Source organism: Oncorhynchus mykiss, chromosome 18 (assembly GCF_013265735.2).
Source record: "Oncorhynchus mykiss isolate Arlee chromosome 18, USDA_OmykA_1.1, whole genome shotgun sequence".
NCBI classification, from domain to species: Eukaryota; Metazoa; Chordata; class Actinopteri; order Salmoniformes; family Salmonidae; genus Oncorhynchus; species Oncorhynchus mykiss.
In genome coordinates, this window is record NC_048582.1 from 69,712,734 (window position 1) to 69,727,040 (window position 14,307).

General features: G+C 44.0%; 1 protein-coding gene across 1 annotated transcript; it reads right to left on the reverse strand.

Annotated features, from left to right (window-relative positions):
- Positions 1–313: 313 nt before the first annotated feature.
- Positions 314–13,995, reverse strand: LOC110496768 (tribbles homolog 1-like). The gene is made up of 3 exons (XM_021572801.2): positions 12,988–13,995; positions 11,550–11,842; positions 314–2,039 (listed from the first exon to the last, which is right to left on the reverse strand). Exons 1-3 carry the CDS (start codon positions 13,288–13,290, stop codon positions 1,565–1,567), a joined length of 1,071 nt encoding a protein of 356 aa, XP_021428476.1. The 5' UTR covers positions 13,291–13,995; the 3' UTR covers positions 314–1,564.
- Between the last annotated feature and the right edge of the window lie 312 nt (positions 13,996–14,307).

Below are 14,307 nucleotides of genomic sequence, written 5' to 3' on the forward strand. Positions count from 1 at the left end.
TACCCCCAGCGCTGAAGGTGCAGGAAGATCAGGCTCCAGGATGGCGAAACTATTCGTTGCTGGTATCCTCTCCGGGCCTCTCGTTGGGAATGTAGACTGCTTTATGGGAGGCCGCTGTCTTCGTCTTCCACGGCCTGTGACATGCCACCATCGTTGATTGTCATGCTCCTCTTGCTGTGCTCCTTCGACTCCGCTATCAGATGTTTGGAGGAGAGGCAGGAGATATCTCCCATGGCGAACGAACTCTAGGCATCCAACAAGTGTGTGAGAGGTAGTGTTTGTGTGTGAGTGGAAAAATACAAAATAAACAATCTGAATATAAAATATATATTTTATAACATTTCTCCACATACATATTTACATGTTTTTACAATGAATCATATTTCCTCTTTAACCTACGTGGTCAAGCTTTGAGAATGTGCCACAAATACTTCATTCACAGCGCACTATAAATGCTGTGCACGCGTGTCAGTTAAAGTCTAGATCGAGTTTATACGTGGTTCACCCTACGTCAAACAGCTTTTCAGAAGATCAAATAAAACAACAGATAATGAAACGCCTTGCCTAATAAAACCAATAGTTGATTGTAGATTAGTCTGATGTCAGTTCAGTACTCAGCGTAGAAATAGTCTGATGTCAGTTCAGTACTCAGCGTAGAAATAGTCTGATGTCAGTTCAGTACTCAGCGTAGAAATAGACAGATGTCAGTTCAGTACTCAGGGTAGATATAGTCCGATGTCAGTTCAGTACTCAGGGTAGAAATAGTCTGATATCAGTTCAGTACTCAGGGTAGACATAGTCCGATGTCAGTTCAGTACTCAGGGTAGAAATAGTCTGATGTCAGTTCAGTACTCAGCGTAGAAATAGACAGATGTTAGTTCAGTACTCAGCGTAGAAATAGACAGATATCAGTTCAGTACTCAGGGTAGAAATAGACAGATATCAGTTCAGTACTCGGCATAGAAATAGACAGATATCAGTTCAGTACTCGGCATAGAAATAGTCTGATATCAGTTCAGTACTCAGGGTAGAAATAGTCTGATATCAGTTCAGTACTCAGGGTAGAAATAGTCTGATATCAGTTCAGTACTCAGCGTAGAAATAGTCTGATATCAGTTCAGTACTCAGGGTACAAATATAAACTTTCCCACACCTCTATTAGCCCCTAAGTTTCTACTCTGTTATTCCCTCAGCTATTTACCAAAACAGTGTCAGGGTGTCGGTTTGAACAGCAGATTCGATCTTTAATCTACTCTAATAAAACATCAATCATCATGTGACGGTGAGCTGGTTTTTAGCACCAAATTACTTATTGTGAACACACACAACGCACAATGATGGTGGAGTACTTCACACAATTCCCTTAATCTAACACACATAGATGAAACACTACAGTACTTTTGAGTTATAAACTTGTGTCTGAGATACATACACAACAGTATACGACCATTATCCAAAAACAAATCGAAATAAAATTTAAACCCTCTTGAAGGTAACATTTGAGCATGTTTTGGTCCGATTCCACTCGAGGGGTTGAGTCAGTCACGGTGACGCATCCCATCGATCAACAGAACAGCTCATCCTCCTCTTCCACATCACAGGAAGGCACTGTCTGTTCCACTGAGCCCACTTCCTGTTCACTGACCCCTGTTTCCTGTGCGTTGGCGGCAGTGGTGTGGAACCACGGATGGATAAGCACCTCGGCGGCAGTCAGTCTGTCCCATGGTTCTTTCCTCAGCAGGGATCGCAGCAGGCACTTGGCCCGGGGAGAGAGGCTCTCGGGTAGGCAGCAATGGCCCCGGCGGATCTTGGAGAAGAGGGTACCTGGGTCTGGGTCGTGGAAAGGGTAGCGTCCCACCAGCATTGTGTAGAGCATCACCCCTAGGGACCAGACGTCCGCCTGCTTCCCAGAGTAGGAGCTGGAGATGTTCAGGATCTCTGGGCTGATATAGGCTGGGCAGCCATAGGTGTATGACATGGAGTCATCTTCTCCTTCTAGAACCCTACAGTCCTCCAGGCCTTCCAGCTTCACATGGGTCCTACAGGACAGAAAGAGCATGGGTTGGTTATTAACAGAGAGGGCGAAGCAAGAGGCTCCACTCACATTAAAATCTGTCCACGTGAGAATACAGCGATAAGCAGACCAAGAGGGTATTTTTTTGTATGGAGATCTATGAGAGTGTCGGATTTGGTCAACAAAAATTGTGATTGCTAATTTGCAAAGTGAGACTTATTTTATCAAATATAAGTTCCGTAATGTTTATCTTGTTACGAATGTACTGATATAAGTGGACGTACGTGGCATCTCGGCAGCAAAATCTATTTTATATTGGAGTCTGTTGTTCACACGCGTATCTGCCCTCTCACTGGCTAGAATGTTCCCACCTGATCTCACTTCCTCCCACCTGCCTTTCTTCCTTTACGACAAACACTCACATTGTTAGAGACCATCTCGTCATTTATATAACATCTCTCTGTTATTAGATCCGAAGTCAAACGATCACCACACTTTATTTGGATTGTCTGGATTTTCCATCAGTAGATGCTCTACAGATGGTCATACTATCTGTCGATAAGCAACTGCTTGCTAATGTTAGGATTATGGTTAGACTAATGGTTAGGTTTAGTACTAGGGTAATGGTTAAGTTTAGGATAAGGGTTAAGATTAGGGTTAGCTAGATACTATATATACAAAAGAATGTTGACACCCCTTCAAATTAGTGGAGTTGACTATTTCAACCCATTGCTGACAGGTGTATAAAATCAAGCACACAGCCATGCAATCTCCATAGTAAACATAGGCAGTAGAATGACATTACTGAAGAGCTCAGTGACTTTCAACGTGACACCGTCATAGGATGCCACTTTTCTAACAAGTCAGTTTGTCAAATATCTTCCCTTTTAGAGCTGCCCCGGTCAACTGTAAGTGCTGTTATTGTAACGTGGAAACATCTAGGAGCAACAAAAGCTCAGCCGCTAAGTGGTAGGCTACAAAAGCTGTCCTTGGTTGCAATACTCACTAACGAGTTCCAAACTGCCTCTGAAAGCAACATCAGCACAATAACTGTTCGTCTGGATGTCATGAAATGGGTTTCCATGGCTGAGCAGCACACAAGACTAAGATCACCATGCGCAATGCCAAGTGTCGGCTGCAGTGGTGTAAAGTTTGCCGCCATTGGACTCTGGAGCAGTGGAAATCTATTCTCTGGAGTGATGAATCACGCTTCACCATCTGGCAGTCCAAAGGACAAATCATGGTTTGGCGGATGCCAGAAGAACGCTACCTGCCCGGATTCATAGTGCCAACTGTAAAGTTTGGTGGAGGAGGAATAATGGTCTGGGGCTGTTTTTCAAGGTTTGGGCTAGGCCCCTTAGCTCAAGTGAAGGGAAATCTTAATGCTACAGCATACAATGACATTCTAGACAATTCTGTGCTTCCAACTTTGTGGAAACAGTTTGGGGAAGGCCCTTTCCTGTTTCCGCATGACAATGGCCCTCATGCACAAAGCGAGTTCCATACAGAAATGGTTTGTCAAGATCGGTGTGGAAGAACTTGACTGGCCTGCGCAGAGCCCTGACCTGAACCCCATCAAACAACTTTGGGATGAATTGGAACGCTGACCGTGAGCCAGGCCTAATCGCCCAACATCAGTGCCCTACCTCACTAATGCTTTTTTTGTTTTAATGGAAGCAATGTTACAACATCTAGTAGAAAGCCTTCCCAGAAGAGTGGAGGCTGTTATAGCAGCAGTGTTCCAACATCTAGTGGAAAGCCTTCCCAGAAGAGTGGAGGCTGTTATAGCAGCAATGTCCCATCATCTAGTGGAAAGCCTTCCCAGAAGAGTGGAGGCTGTTATAGCAGCAATGTTCCTACATCTAGTGGAAAGCCTTCCCAGAAGAGTGGAGGCTGTTATAGCAGCAATGTTCCAACATCTAGTGGAAAGCCTTCCCAGAAGAGTGGAGGCTGTTATAGCAGCAACGTTCCAACATCTAGTGGAAAGCCTTCCCAGAAGAGTGGAGGCTGTTATAGCATCAATGTTCCAACATCTAGTGGAAAGCCTTCCCAGAAGAGTGGAGGCTATTATAGCAGCAATGTTCCTACATCTAGTGGAAAGCCTTCCCAGAAGAGTGGAGGCTGTTATAGCAGCAATGTTCCTACATCTAGTGGAAAGTCCTTCTCAAAAGAGTGGAGGCTATTATAGCAGCAAAGGCGGGACCAACTCCATATTAATGCCCATGATTTTGGAATGAGATATTCGACAAACAAGTTTCCACATACTTTTGGTGTAGTTAGTTGGAATATTACTGATAGTCTGTAGAATATCTACCCAAATAAAGTGTTACCTGCTCCTTACTGTAGGGGGAGGACATCTTAGGTATAACACCAGAAACAATTGTCAAATTAAAGATATAGGTCAAGGATTCTGCAATACAGTGCCATGCAAAAGTATTCATCCACCTTGGAGTTTCTCCTGTTTTGTTGCATTACAACCTGGAATTTAAATTCATTTTTATTTTGTATTTCATGTAATGGACATACACAAAATAGTCAAAATTGGTGAAATGAAAAAAAAATGTCTTATGAATAAAAACAGAAAAGTGGTGTACCCCAGTACCCCCTTTGTTATGAAGCCCCTAAATAAGATCTGGTGCAACCAATTACCTTCACAAGTCACATAGTTAAATAAAGTCCACCTATCTGCAATTTAAGTGTCACATGATCGGTCACATGATCTCAGTATATATATACACCTGTTCTGAAAGGCCCCAGAGTCTGCAACACCACTAAGCAAGGGGCACCATGAAGACCAAGGAGCTCTCCAAACAGGTCAGGGACAAAGTTGTGCAGAAGTACAGATCAGGGTTGGGTTATAAAACAATATCAGAAACTGTGAACATCCCACGGAGCACCATTAAATCTATTATTAAACAATGGAAATAATATGGCACCACAACAAACCTGCCAAGAGAGGGCCACCCACCAACACTCACAGACCAGGCAAGGAGGGCATTAATCAGAGAGGCAACAACGAGACCAAAGAAACTGTAATTTCTGGAAGTACAGATACCCCCAAAACTACTTAAGTAGTACATTAAAGTATTTTTACTGAAGTACTTTATACCACTGGTACAGTACATCACTTCACACCCAGACAAATCCAGCCAAACACTCATTCACTCACACACGGTGCTGTGCCATATTAATAGCAGAGCTTAGATCCATGAGGTTGGGAGGTCCCTTAACAGAGTCTGGAGAGGACAAGCTAATGATCTGAGACTGGATGGGATGTGTCCCAAATGGAGCCCTATTGCCTACACAGGGCCTCTGGTCAAAAGTAGTGCACTATACAGTATACTGATTGCCATTTGGAACTTAGCCAATATCTGCCTCTCTTGTAACCCAAGAAAGACCATGTAGAGTATGGGCTTCCATCAGTGACTGGTCTGTCTGAGAGAGACAAACAGCCCTGGTGCATAGCGACAGAGAGAAAGTAGGTGAGTCATCTCCAGGTGGAGTGGTAGAGATCTCTCTACTTCTCCTCTCTTCTCCTCCTCTCTTCCTCTCCTCCCCTCCTCTCTTCCCCTACTCTCCTCCCCTCCTCTCTCCACCTCTTCCCCTTCCCCTTCCCCTCCACTCTCTTCCTGTTTTCTCCTATCCTCTCCTCCCCTCCTCTTCCCCTCCCCTCTCTTCCCCCTTCCCCTCCACTATCTTCCTTTTTTCTCCTATCCTCTCCACCCCTCCTCCCTTCCCCACCCTTCCTCTCTTTCTCCCCTCCTCTCCTCTCCTCCCCTCCCCTCTCTTCCCCTCCTCTCTTCCTCCCCTCCTCTCTTCTCCTCTTAATATTATAATGGTTTATGTGATGGATGGGCATTCCTGCTGTCAGAATAAAGACTGTAATCAATCATGTGATTAAACATCAACTCAGATCTGCCTGTGTACTTCAATATGATCCATGTATAAAATACAGTCTAAGTCTGAAGTTTACATCCACTTAGGTTGGAGTCATTAAAACTAGTTTACATCCACTTAGGTTGGAGTCATTAAAACTAGTTTACATTTACTTAGGTTGGAGTCATTAAAACTAGTTTACATCCACTTAGGTTGGAGTCATTAAAACTAGTTTACATCCACTTAGGTTGGAGTCATTAAAACTAGTTTACATCCACTTAGGTTGGAGTCATTAAAACTAGTTTACATACACTTAGGTTGGAGTCATTAAAACTAGTTTACATCCACTTAGGTTGGAGTCATTAAAACTAGTTTACATACACTTAGGTTGGAGTCATTAAAACTAGTTTACATATACTTAGGTTGGAGTCATTAAAACTAGTTTACATACACTTAGGTTGGAGTCATTAAAACTAGTTTACATACACTTAGGTTGGAGTCATTAAAACTAGTTTACATACACTTAGGTTGGAGTCATTAAAACTAGTTTACATACACTTAGGTTGGAGTCATTAAAACTAGTTTTTCAACCACTCCACAAATTTATTGTTAACAAACTATAGTTTTGGCAAGTCGGTTAGGATATCTACTTTGTGCATGACACAAGTAATTTTCCCAACAATTGTTTACAGACAGATTATTTCACATATAATTAATTCACTGTATCACAATTCCAGTGGGTCAGAAGTTTGGAAGCTTGGAAAATTCCAGAAAATGTCATGGCTTTAGGAGCTTCTGATAGGCTAATTGACATAATTTGAGTCAATTGAAAGTGTACCTGTGGATGTATTTCAAGGCCTACCTTCAAACTCAGTGCCTCTTAGCTTGACATCATGGGAAAATCCAAAGAAATCAGCCAAGATCTCAGAAAAAATGTATAGACCTCCACAAGTCTGGTTCTTCCTTGGGAGCAATTTCCAAACGCCTGAAGGTACCACATTCATCTGTACAAACAATAGTACGCAGGTATAAACACCACAGAGCCGTCATACTGCCCAGGAAGGAGACATGTTCTGTCTCCGAGAGATGAACATACTTTGGTGCGAAAAGTGCAAATCAATCCCAGAACCAAAGCAAAGGACCTTGTGAAGATGCTGGAGGAAACAGGTACAAAAGTATCTATATCCACAGTAAAACAAGTCCTATATTGACATAACCTGAAAGGCCGCTCAGCAAGGAAGAAGAGACTGCTCCAAAACCGCCATAAAAAAGCCAGACTACGGTTTGCAACTGCACATGGGGACAAATATTGTACCTTTTGGCGAAATGTCTTCTGGTCTGATGAAACAAATATAGAACTGTTTGTCCATAATGACCATCGTTATGTTTGGAGGAAAAAGGGGGAGGCTTACAAGCCGAAGAACACCATCCCAACCGTGAAGCACGGGGGTGGCAGCATCATGTTGTGGGGGTGCTTTGCTGCAGGAGGGACTAGTGCACTTCACAAAATAGATGGCATCATGAGGTAGGAAAATGATGTGGATATATTGAAGCAACATCTCAAGACATCAGTCAGGAAGTTAAAGCTTGGTCGCAAACGGGTTTTCCAAATGGACAATGACCCCAAGCATACTTTCAAAGTTGTGGCAAAATGGCTTAAGGACAACAAAGTCAAGGTGTTGGAGCGGCCATCACAAAGCCCTGACCTGAATCCTATAGAAAATGTGTGGGCAGAACTGAAAAAGCGTGTGCGAGCAAGGAGGCCTACAAATCTGACTCAGTTACACCAGCTTTGTCAGGAGGAATCGGCCAAAATTCACCCAACTTATTGTGGGAAGCTTGTGGAAGGCTACCTGAAACGTTTGACCCAAGTTAAACAATTTAAAGGCAATGCTGCCAAATACTAATTGAGTGTATGTGAACTTCTGACCCACTGGGAATGTGATGAAAGAAATAAAAGCTGAAATTAAATCATTCTCTCTACTATTATTCTGACATTTCACATTCTTAAAATAAAGTGGTGATCCTAACTGACATAAGAAAGGGAATTTTTATTAGGATGTCAGGAATTGTCAGGAATTGTGAAAAACTGAGTTTAAATGTATTTGGCTAAGCTGTATGTAAACTTCCGACTCAACTGTAGATGGTAATGTTGTGGGGCTTCTTCAGAGCCCTCAGCCAGTTATAGATGGTAATGTTGTGGGGATTCTGGCATTACTCATCTCATGTGTATATAGTGTATTCTATCCTATTCTACTGTATCTTAGTCACTTAATAATGTTTATATATCTGGCATTAATCATCTCATATGTATATACTGAATTATATCCTATTCTATGGTATCTCATTCACTTAATAATGTTTATATATCTGGCATTACTCATCTCATATCTACGTACTGTATTCTCTACTATCCTACGGTATCTTAGTCCTTCGCTCTGACATCGTCTGTCCATATGTACATAGTCTTAGTTCATTCCTTACTTAGATTTGTGGTATATATTGTGTAATTTGTTAGGTATTACTTGTTAGATATTACTGCACTGTTGGAACTATGAACACAAGCATTTAGTTAGATATTACTGTACTGATGGTGTTAGGAACACAAGCATTTAGTTAGATATTACTGTACTGATGGTGTTAGGAACACAAGCATTTAGTTAGATACTACTGCACTGTTGGAGCTAGGAACACAAGCATTTAGTTAGATATTACTGCACTGTTGGAGCTAGGAACACAAGCATTTAGTTAGATATTACTGCACTGTTGGAGCTAGGAACACAAGCATTTAGTTAGATATTACTGCACTGTTGGAGCTAGGAACACAAGCATTTAGTTAGATATTACTGTACTGATGGTGTTAGGAACACAAGCATTTAGTTAGATATTACTGTACTGATGGTGTTAGGAACACAAGCATTTAGTTAGATACTACTGCACTGTTGGAGCTAGGAACACAAGCATTTAGTTAGATACTACTGCACTGTTGGAGCTAGGAACACAAGCATTTAGTTAGATACTACTGCACTGTTGGAGCTAGAAACACAAGCATTTAGTTAGATACTACTGCACTGTTGGAGCTAGGAACACAAGCATTTAGTTAGATACTACTGCACTGTTGGAGCTAGGAACACAAGCATTTAGTTAGATACTACTGCACTGTTAGATACGACTGCACTGTTGGAACTAGGAACATGAGCATTTAGTTAGATATTCTGCACTGTTGGAGCTGGGAACACAAGCATTTAGTGAGATACTACTGCACTGTTGGATACTACTGCACTGTTAGATACTACTGCACTGTTGGAACTAGGAACATAAGCATTTAGTTAGATACTACTGCACTGTTGGAACTAGGAACATAAGCATTTAGTTAGATACTACTGCACTGTTAGATACGACTGCACTGTTGGATACTACTGCACTGTCGGATACTACTGCACTGTTGGAGCTAGGAACACACGCATTTACTTAGATATTACTGTACTGTTGGAGCTAGAAAAACAAGCATTTAGTTAGATACTACTGCACTGTTGGAGCTAGAAACACAAGCATTTAGTTAGATACTACTGCACTGTTGGAGCTAGGAACACAAGCATTTAGTTAGATACTACTGCACTGTTGGAGCTAGGAACACACGCATTTACTTAGATATTACTGTACTGTTGGAGCTAGGAACACAAGCATTTAGTTAGATACTACTGCACTGTTGGAGCTAGGAACACAAGCATTTACTTAGATATTACTGTACTGTTGGAGCTAGGAACACAAGCATTTAGTTAGATATTACTGCACTGTTGAAGCTAGAAACACAAGCATTTCACTACACCCACAATAACATCTGTTGACCGTGTGTATGTGACAAATAACATTTGTTTTCATTTCTATTAAGAGAGGAGAGGACTATGGGAAAAGGTGTTCTACAGTAAGACATTGATGCTGTCTGGGGGGGGAGGAGAGGGAGGGGGTGTTCTACAGTAAGACATTGAGGCTGTCTGTAGGGGGAGGAGGGGGGGGGGGTGTTCTACAGTAAGACATTGAGGCTGTCTGGAGGGGGAGGGGGTGTTCTACAGTAAGACATTGAGGCTGTCTGGAGGGGGAGGAGGGGTTCTACAGTAAGACATTGAGGCTGTCTGGAGGGGGAGGGGGTGTTCTACAGTAAGACACTGAGGCTGTCTGGGGGGGGGGGCGGGTGTTCTACAGTAGGACATTGAGGCTGTCTGGGGGGGGGGGTTCTACAGTAGGACATTGAGGCTGTCTGGGGGGGGGGTGTTCTACAGTAAGACATTGAGGCTGTCTGGGGGGGGGGTGTTCTACAGTAAGACATTGAGGCTGTCTGGGGGGGGGGGGGGGTGTTCTATAGTAAGACATTGATGCTGTCTGGAGGGGAGGGGGTGTTCTACAGTAAGACATTGAGGCTGTCTGGAGGGGGAGGGGGTGTTCTACAGTAAGACATTGAGGCTGTCTGGAGGGGGAGGGGGTGTTCTACAGTAAAACATTGAGGCTGTCTGGAGGGGGAGGAGGGGGAGGGGGTGTTCCACAGTAAAACATTGAGGCTGTCTGGAGGGGGAGGAGGGGGAGGGGGTGTTCCACAGTAAAACATTGAGGCTGTCTGGAGGGGGAGGGGGTGTTCTACAGTAAGACACTGAGGCTGTCTGGAGGGGGAGGAGGGGGAGGGGGTGTTCTACAGTAAGACATTGAGGCTGTCTGGAGGGGGGGGGTGTTCTACAGTAAGACATTGAGGCTGTCTGAGGGGGAGGAGGGGTTCTACAGTAAGACATTGAGGCTGTCTGGAGGGGGGGGGGTGTTCTACAGTAAGACATTGAGGCTGTCTGGAGGGGGAGGAGGGGGAGGGGGTGTTCTACAGTAAGACATTGAAGCTGTCTGGAGGGGGGGGGGGTGTTCTACAGTAAGACATTGAGGCTGTCTGGAGGGGGAGGGGGTGTTCTACAGTAGGACATTGAGGCTGTCTGGAGGGGGGGGGTGTTCTACAGTAAGACATTGAGGCTGTCTGGAGGGGGGGGGGGGTGTTCTACAGTAAGACACTGAGGCTGTCTGGAGGGGGAGGAGGTGATGAACAGCATATGACCAATACATTCTGATTAGATTCATATGAAGGACTTCTGAATGTAGTAAACAACAGTATTGTGAACAGGTAACTGTGGAACACAATAAACACTGTATTTGGCCATTAACCCCAATTACACTGTGAAACCAAAGACTTCCCGTAAACAGGTACGACCCCTTTATAATGCCTTATCATCCCCTCCCCTGCCCACCCTATCTTGCTGGGTGCACTACGTGTCTCTAATATAATACCACTGACATCAATCAAAGGCCCTTTCACACTACACAGCCAAGCTGAGCCAAGCCGAGCCGAATCGAGTCAAGCTGAGCCGAGTAAAGTCGAGCCGTGCCGAGCCGAGCCGAGTCGAGCCGAGCTGAGCCAAATCGAGTCGAGCCGAGCCAAGTCGAGCCGAATCGAGTCGAGCCGAGCCGAGCCGAGTCGAGCCGAATCGAGTCGAGCCGAGTCGAGCTGGCACGGTTACATATCCACCATAAGTGCTAGAATGGTCAAAAGAAAGGCAATATCTGACCCAGCTTGGTACGGTTTGGGTTGACAGGATATTGTATGAAAACGGTACACGTGTCATCTCACCTTTTCCTGTCAGAGAAGACAAACTTGCGTAGCTTCAGGTCTCCTAATACGACGCCATGCTGGTGACAGTGTGACACGGCCGACGCCACCTGGTGAAAGAGCTGTGCCGCCCGCTCCTCGTCCAAACGCTTGCAGCTCTTAACGAAGGTGTGCATGTCCCCGTGGTCCTTCTCTAGGAAGACGTATGCCCAACGCTCCCCCAGGACAATGTCTCGGATACAGCTGATGTTCCTGTGGACCGGCAGGATGCGGTAGGCCCGGATCTTCTCCTGGTACAGACCCATGTCAAACACCTGTGAGAACAGAGAGAGGAGACGGGGATCTATCAGGGTGGATTCAGATGTATTAGCTTAGAGTTTGGCCTCATAGGTGTGAGTCAATACATATTATAATCGTCTAACAAATCCAATCCATTGAAAACAACTGATTTCAAATGTTTAGTATTTAAACTTGTAGGCTATCAGTGTGGACTGAGCTTATTTATGAGAGTTATGCCCCCAAGGGGTGGAGAGAGCGGACTTCCACCAATAATAACGTTTGTATGTTACTTATTAATGTGTTAAAATTAGGGGACGCAGGTCTCCCAAACTACACCTGGCTTTAATCTCATCTGTGATCAAGGTTGGTCTTTATTTAAGCACCTGGAACAGGAGAATGATGACTCTACATTTCCACTCCGGTGTTTACATATCATATGTCACCCATGGTGTGGTGTATTCTACTGACGTGAATATGCAAATGAGAGGAGTTGATAAACAGCAGAGAGGGCGTGATGTGTGAAATCATCGTAACATATGCTAATGAAAGGTGGCCAAGGTCAAGTAGGCTTTTACGGTATTATTAGGCTTTTACCATATTAGTAGGCTATTAATGTATTATTAGGCTTTTACGGTATTATTAGGCTTTTACCGTGTTATTAGGCTTCTACCGTATTATTAGGCTTTTACCGTATTAGTAGGCTTTTACCGTGTTATTAGGCTTTTACCGTGTTATTAGGCTTTTACCGTGTTATTAGGCTTTTACCGTATTAGTAGGCTTTTACCGTGTTATTAGGCTTTTACCGTGTTAGTAGGCTTTTACCGTGTTAGTAGGCTTCTACCGTATTATTAGGCTTTTACCGTATTAGTAGGCTTTTACCGTGTTATTAGGCTTTTACCGTGTTATTAGGCTTTTACTGTATTAGTAGGCTTTTACCGTATTATTACTCAATGTGAAAATGGCGCAAGGGGTATTTGGATCATTGGCCACTGCTCATCAATGCATAATGTAATGAATAAATGAATGATTTCAGGTGATTTAAATAGGCTATGACACCAAAGGGTTCATGAAGACTAGGCTTCATGTGAGGTTGTGTGCTGTTGAGCAACACACCACATTTCAGAAACAGTCATTCATTCAAAGAAATTGCACAATGACTGGTTATGGTCTTTGGACTTACCTTGCACACCAGCGCGTCTCCAGTGTCAATGTTGAGTGCGCTGTGCATCCTGTCCCTGTCAGCCATATGTAGGAGCAGAAACTGGCCTATCCGGGACGGACCTTGATGGGTCGGGCCGCTCAAGGGGACCGGGGACAGCAGTGACCCTGGCGAGCTACCGAGGAGCCCCGCGTCACCGGGAGACTCACTCAGCCTGGCGCATTTAGACACCAGTTCTTCACCCGTTTCTGAGTCCTCCCGTTTCTGTCCGACTCTTCTCGTGCGGATGCATGGGATCGGGTTGCTCCACTTAACGTTTATCATTCTAATAGAGCAAATTATCACTCTGCAAACGCGAATCAATAAACCGTGTATTGTATCCAAATCAGATTACTTTTATGATTAATGGCAAATTGTGCTTTTCATTACTGTAGCTTCCTATGCGCATGGAGCAGCTGCTGTCCCAACGCTTTTCACCAAACTGCAACTCTTACTTCTCAGGTTAAATCTATTTATATGCTGCATCAAGAATCTAGTAGTGGAATGTATCCTTCAAATACAGTTTCTGTGTCAAACCCTGTCGTCGCTTTTTGGGGACAGCCCCAGTCCAGTCCCCAAAAAGGGTCTCTCAAAGGTCCGTCTGGACTGGAGAGAGGATGTCCAGAGAGATCGCGTTGTACTTTCTGGTGTGAAATTCTCCCCGCTGTACGGAGAGAGAGACAAGTCTAGCTGTAGCACAGAGCAGAGAAAGCTACAGCTGATTCCAAAGACTCACGCTCAGTCGAACAGCGCCGCTGGAACTCCGCCCGGTCCAGCCTCCTCTTGAATGACACATGCAGCCTCTGGCGACGATTGAGCAATTCACACACACGCACACACACACACCACACACGCATTACACAGGCCGATAACCCATCATCATAAATGAATGTGGGTCATATAGCCTACAGTAGGTCTAGCTGATGTGCCCATGAGCAAGGGGCTAAACCCTAATTGCACCTATAAATTGCTCTGGTTAAGAGTGTCTGCTAAATCAGGGGTTCCCAAACTGTGGGATGTATTGTGTGTTGTCGACGTCGTCGTCGTCGCCCCCCCATCTGGCTTTCAATTTACTCTTGAAAGTTGTAATGGTAGAAGCTCAAGGTGCAATTTCGAAATTGGATAGTGAATCATCAGTTTTTCTCTTGTCATGTCAGTCATTGTAGACCTTAGAGAGATATTTATAACTTGTCAGAAATATCCATATCAACTAGCCCATGTCAGCTAACGTTTTTAGTCCATAGATTGAAAAATGTGTTTTTTAGTCCATAGATGAAAAATGTGTAGAATTTCAGGAATTAA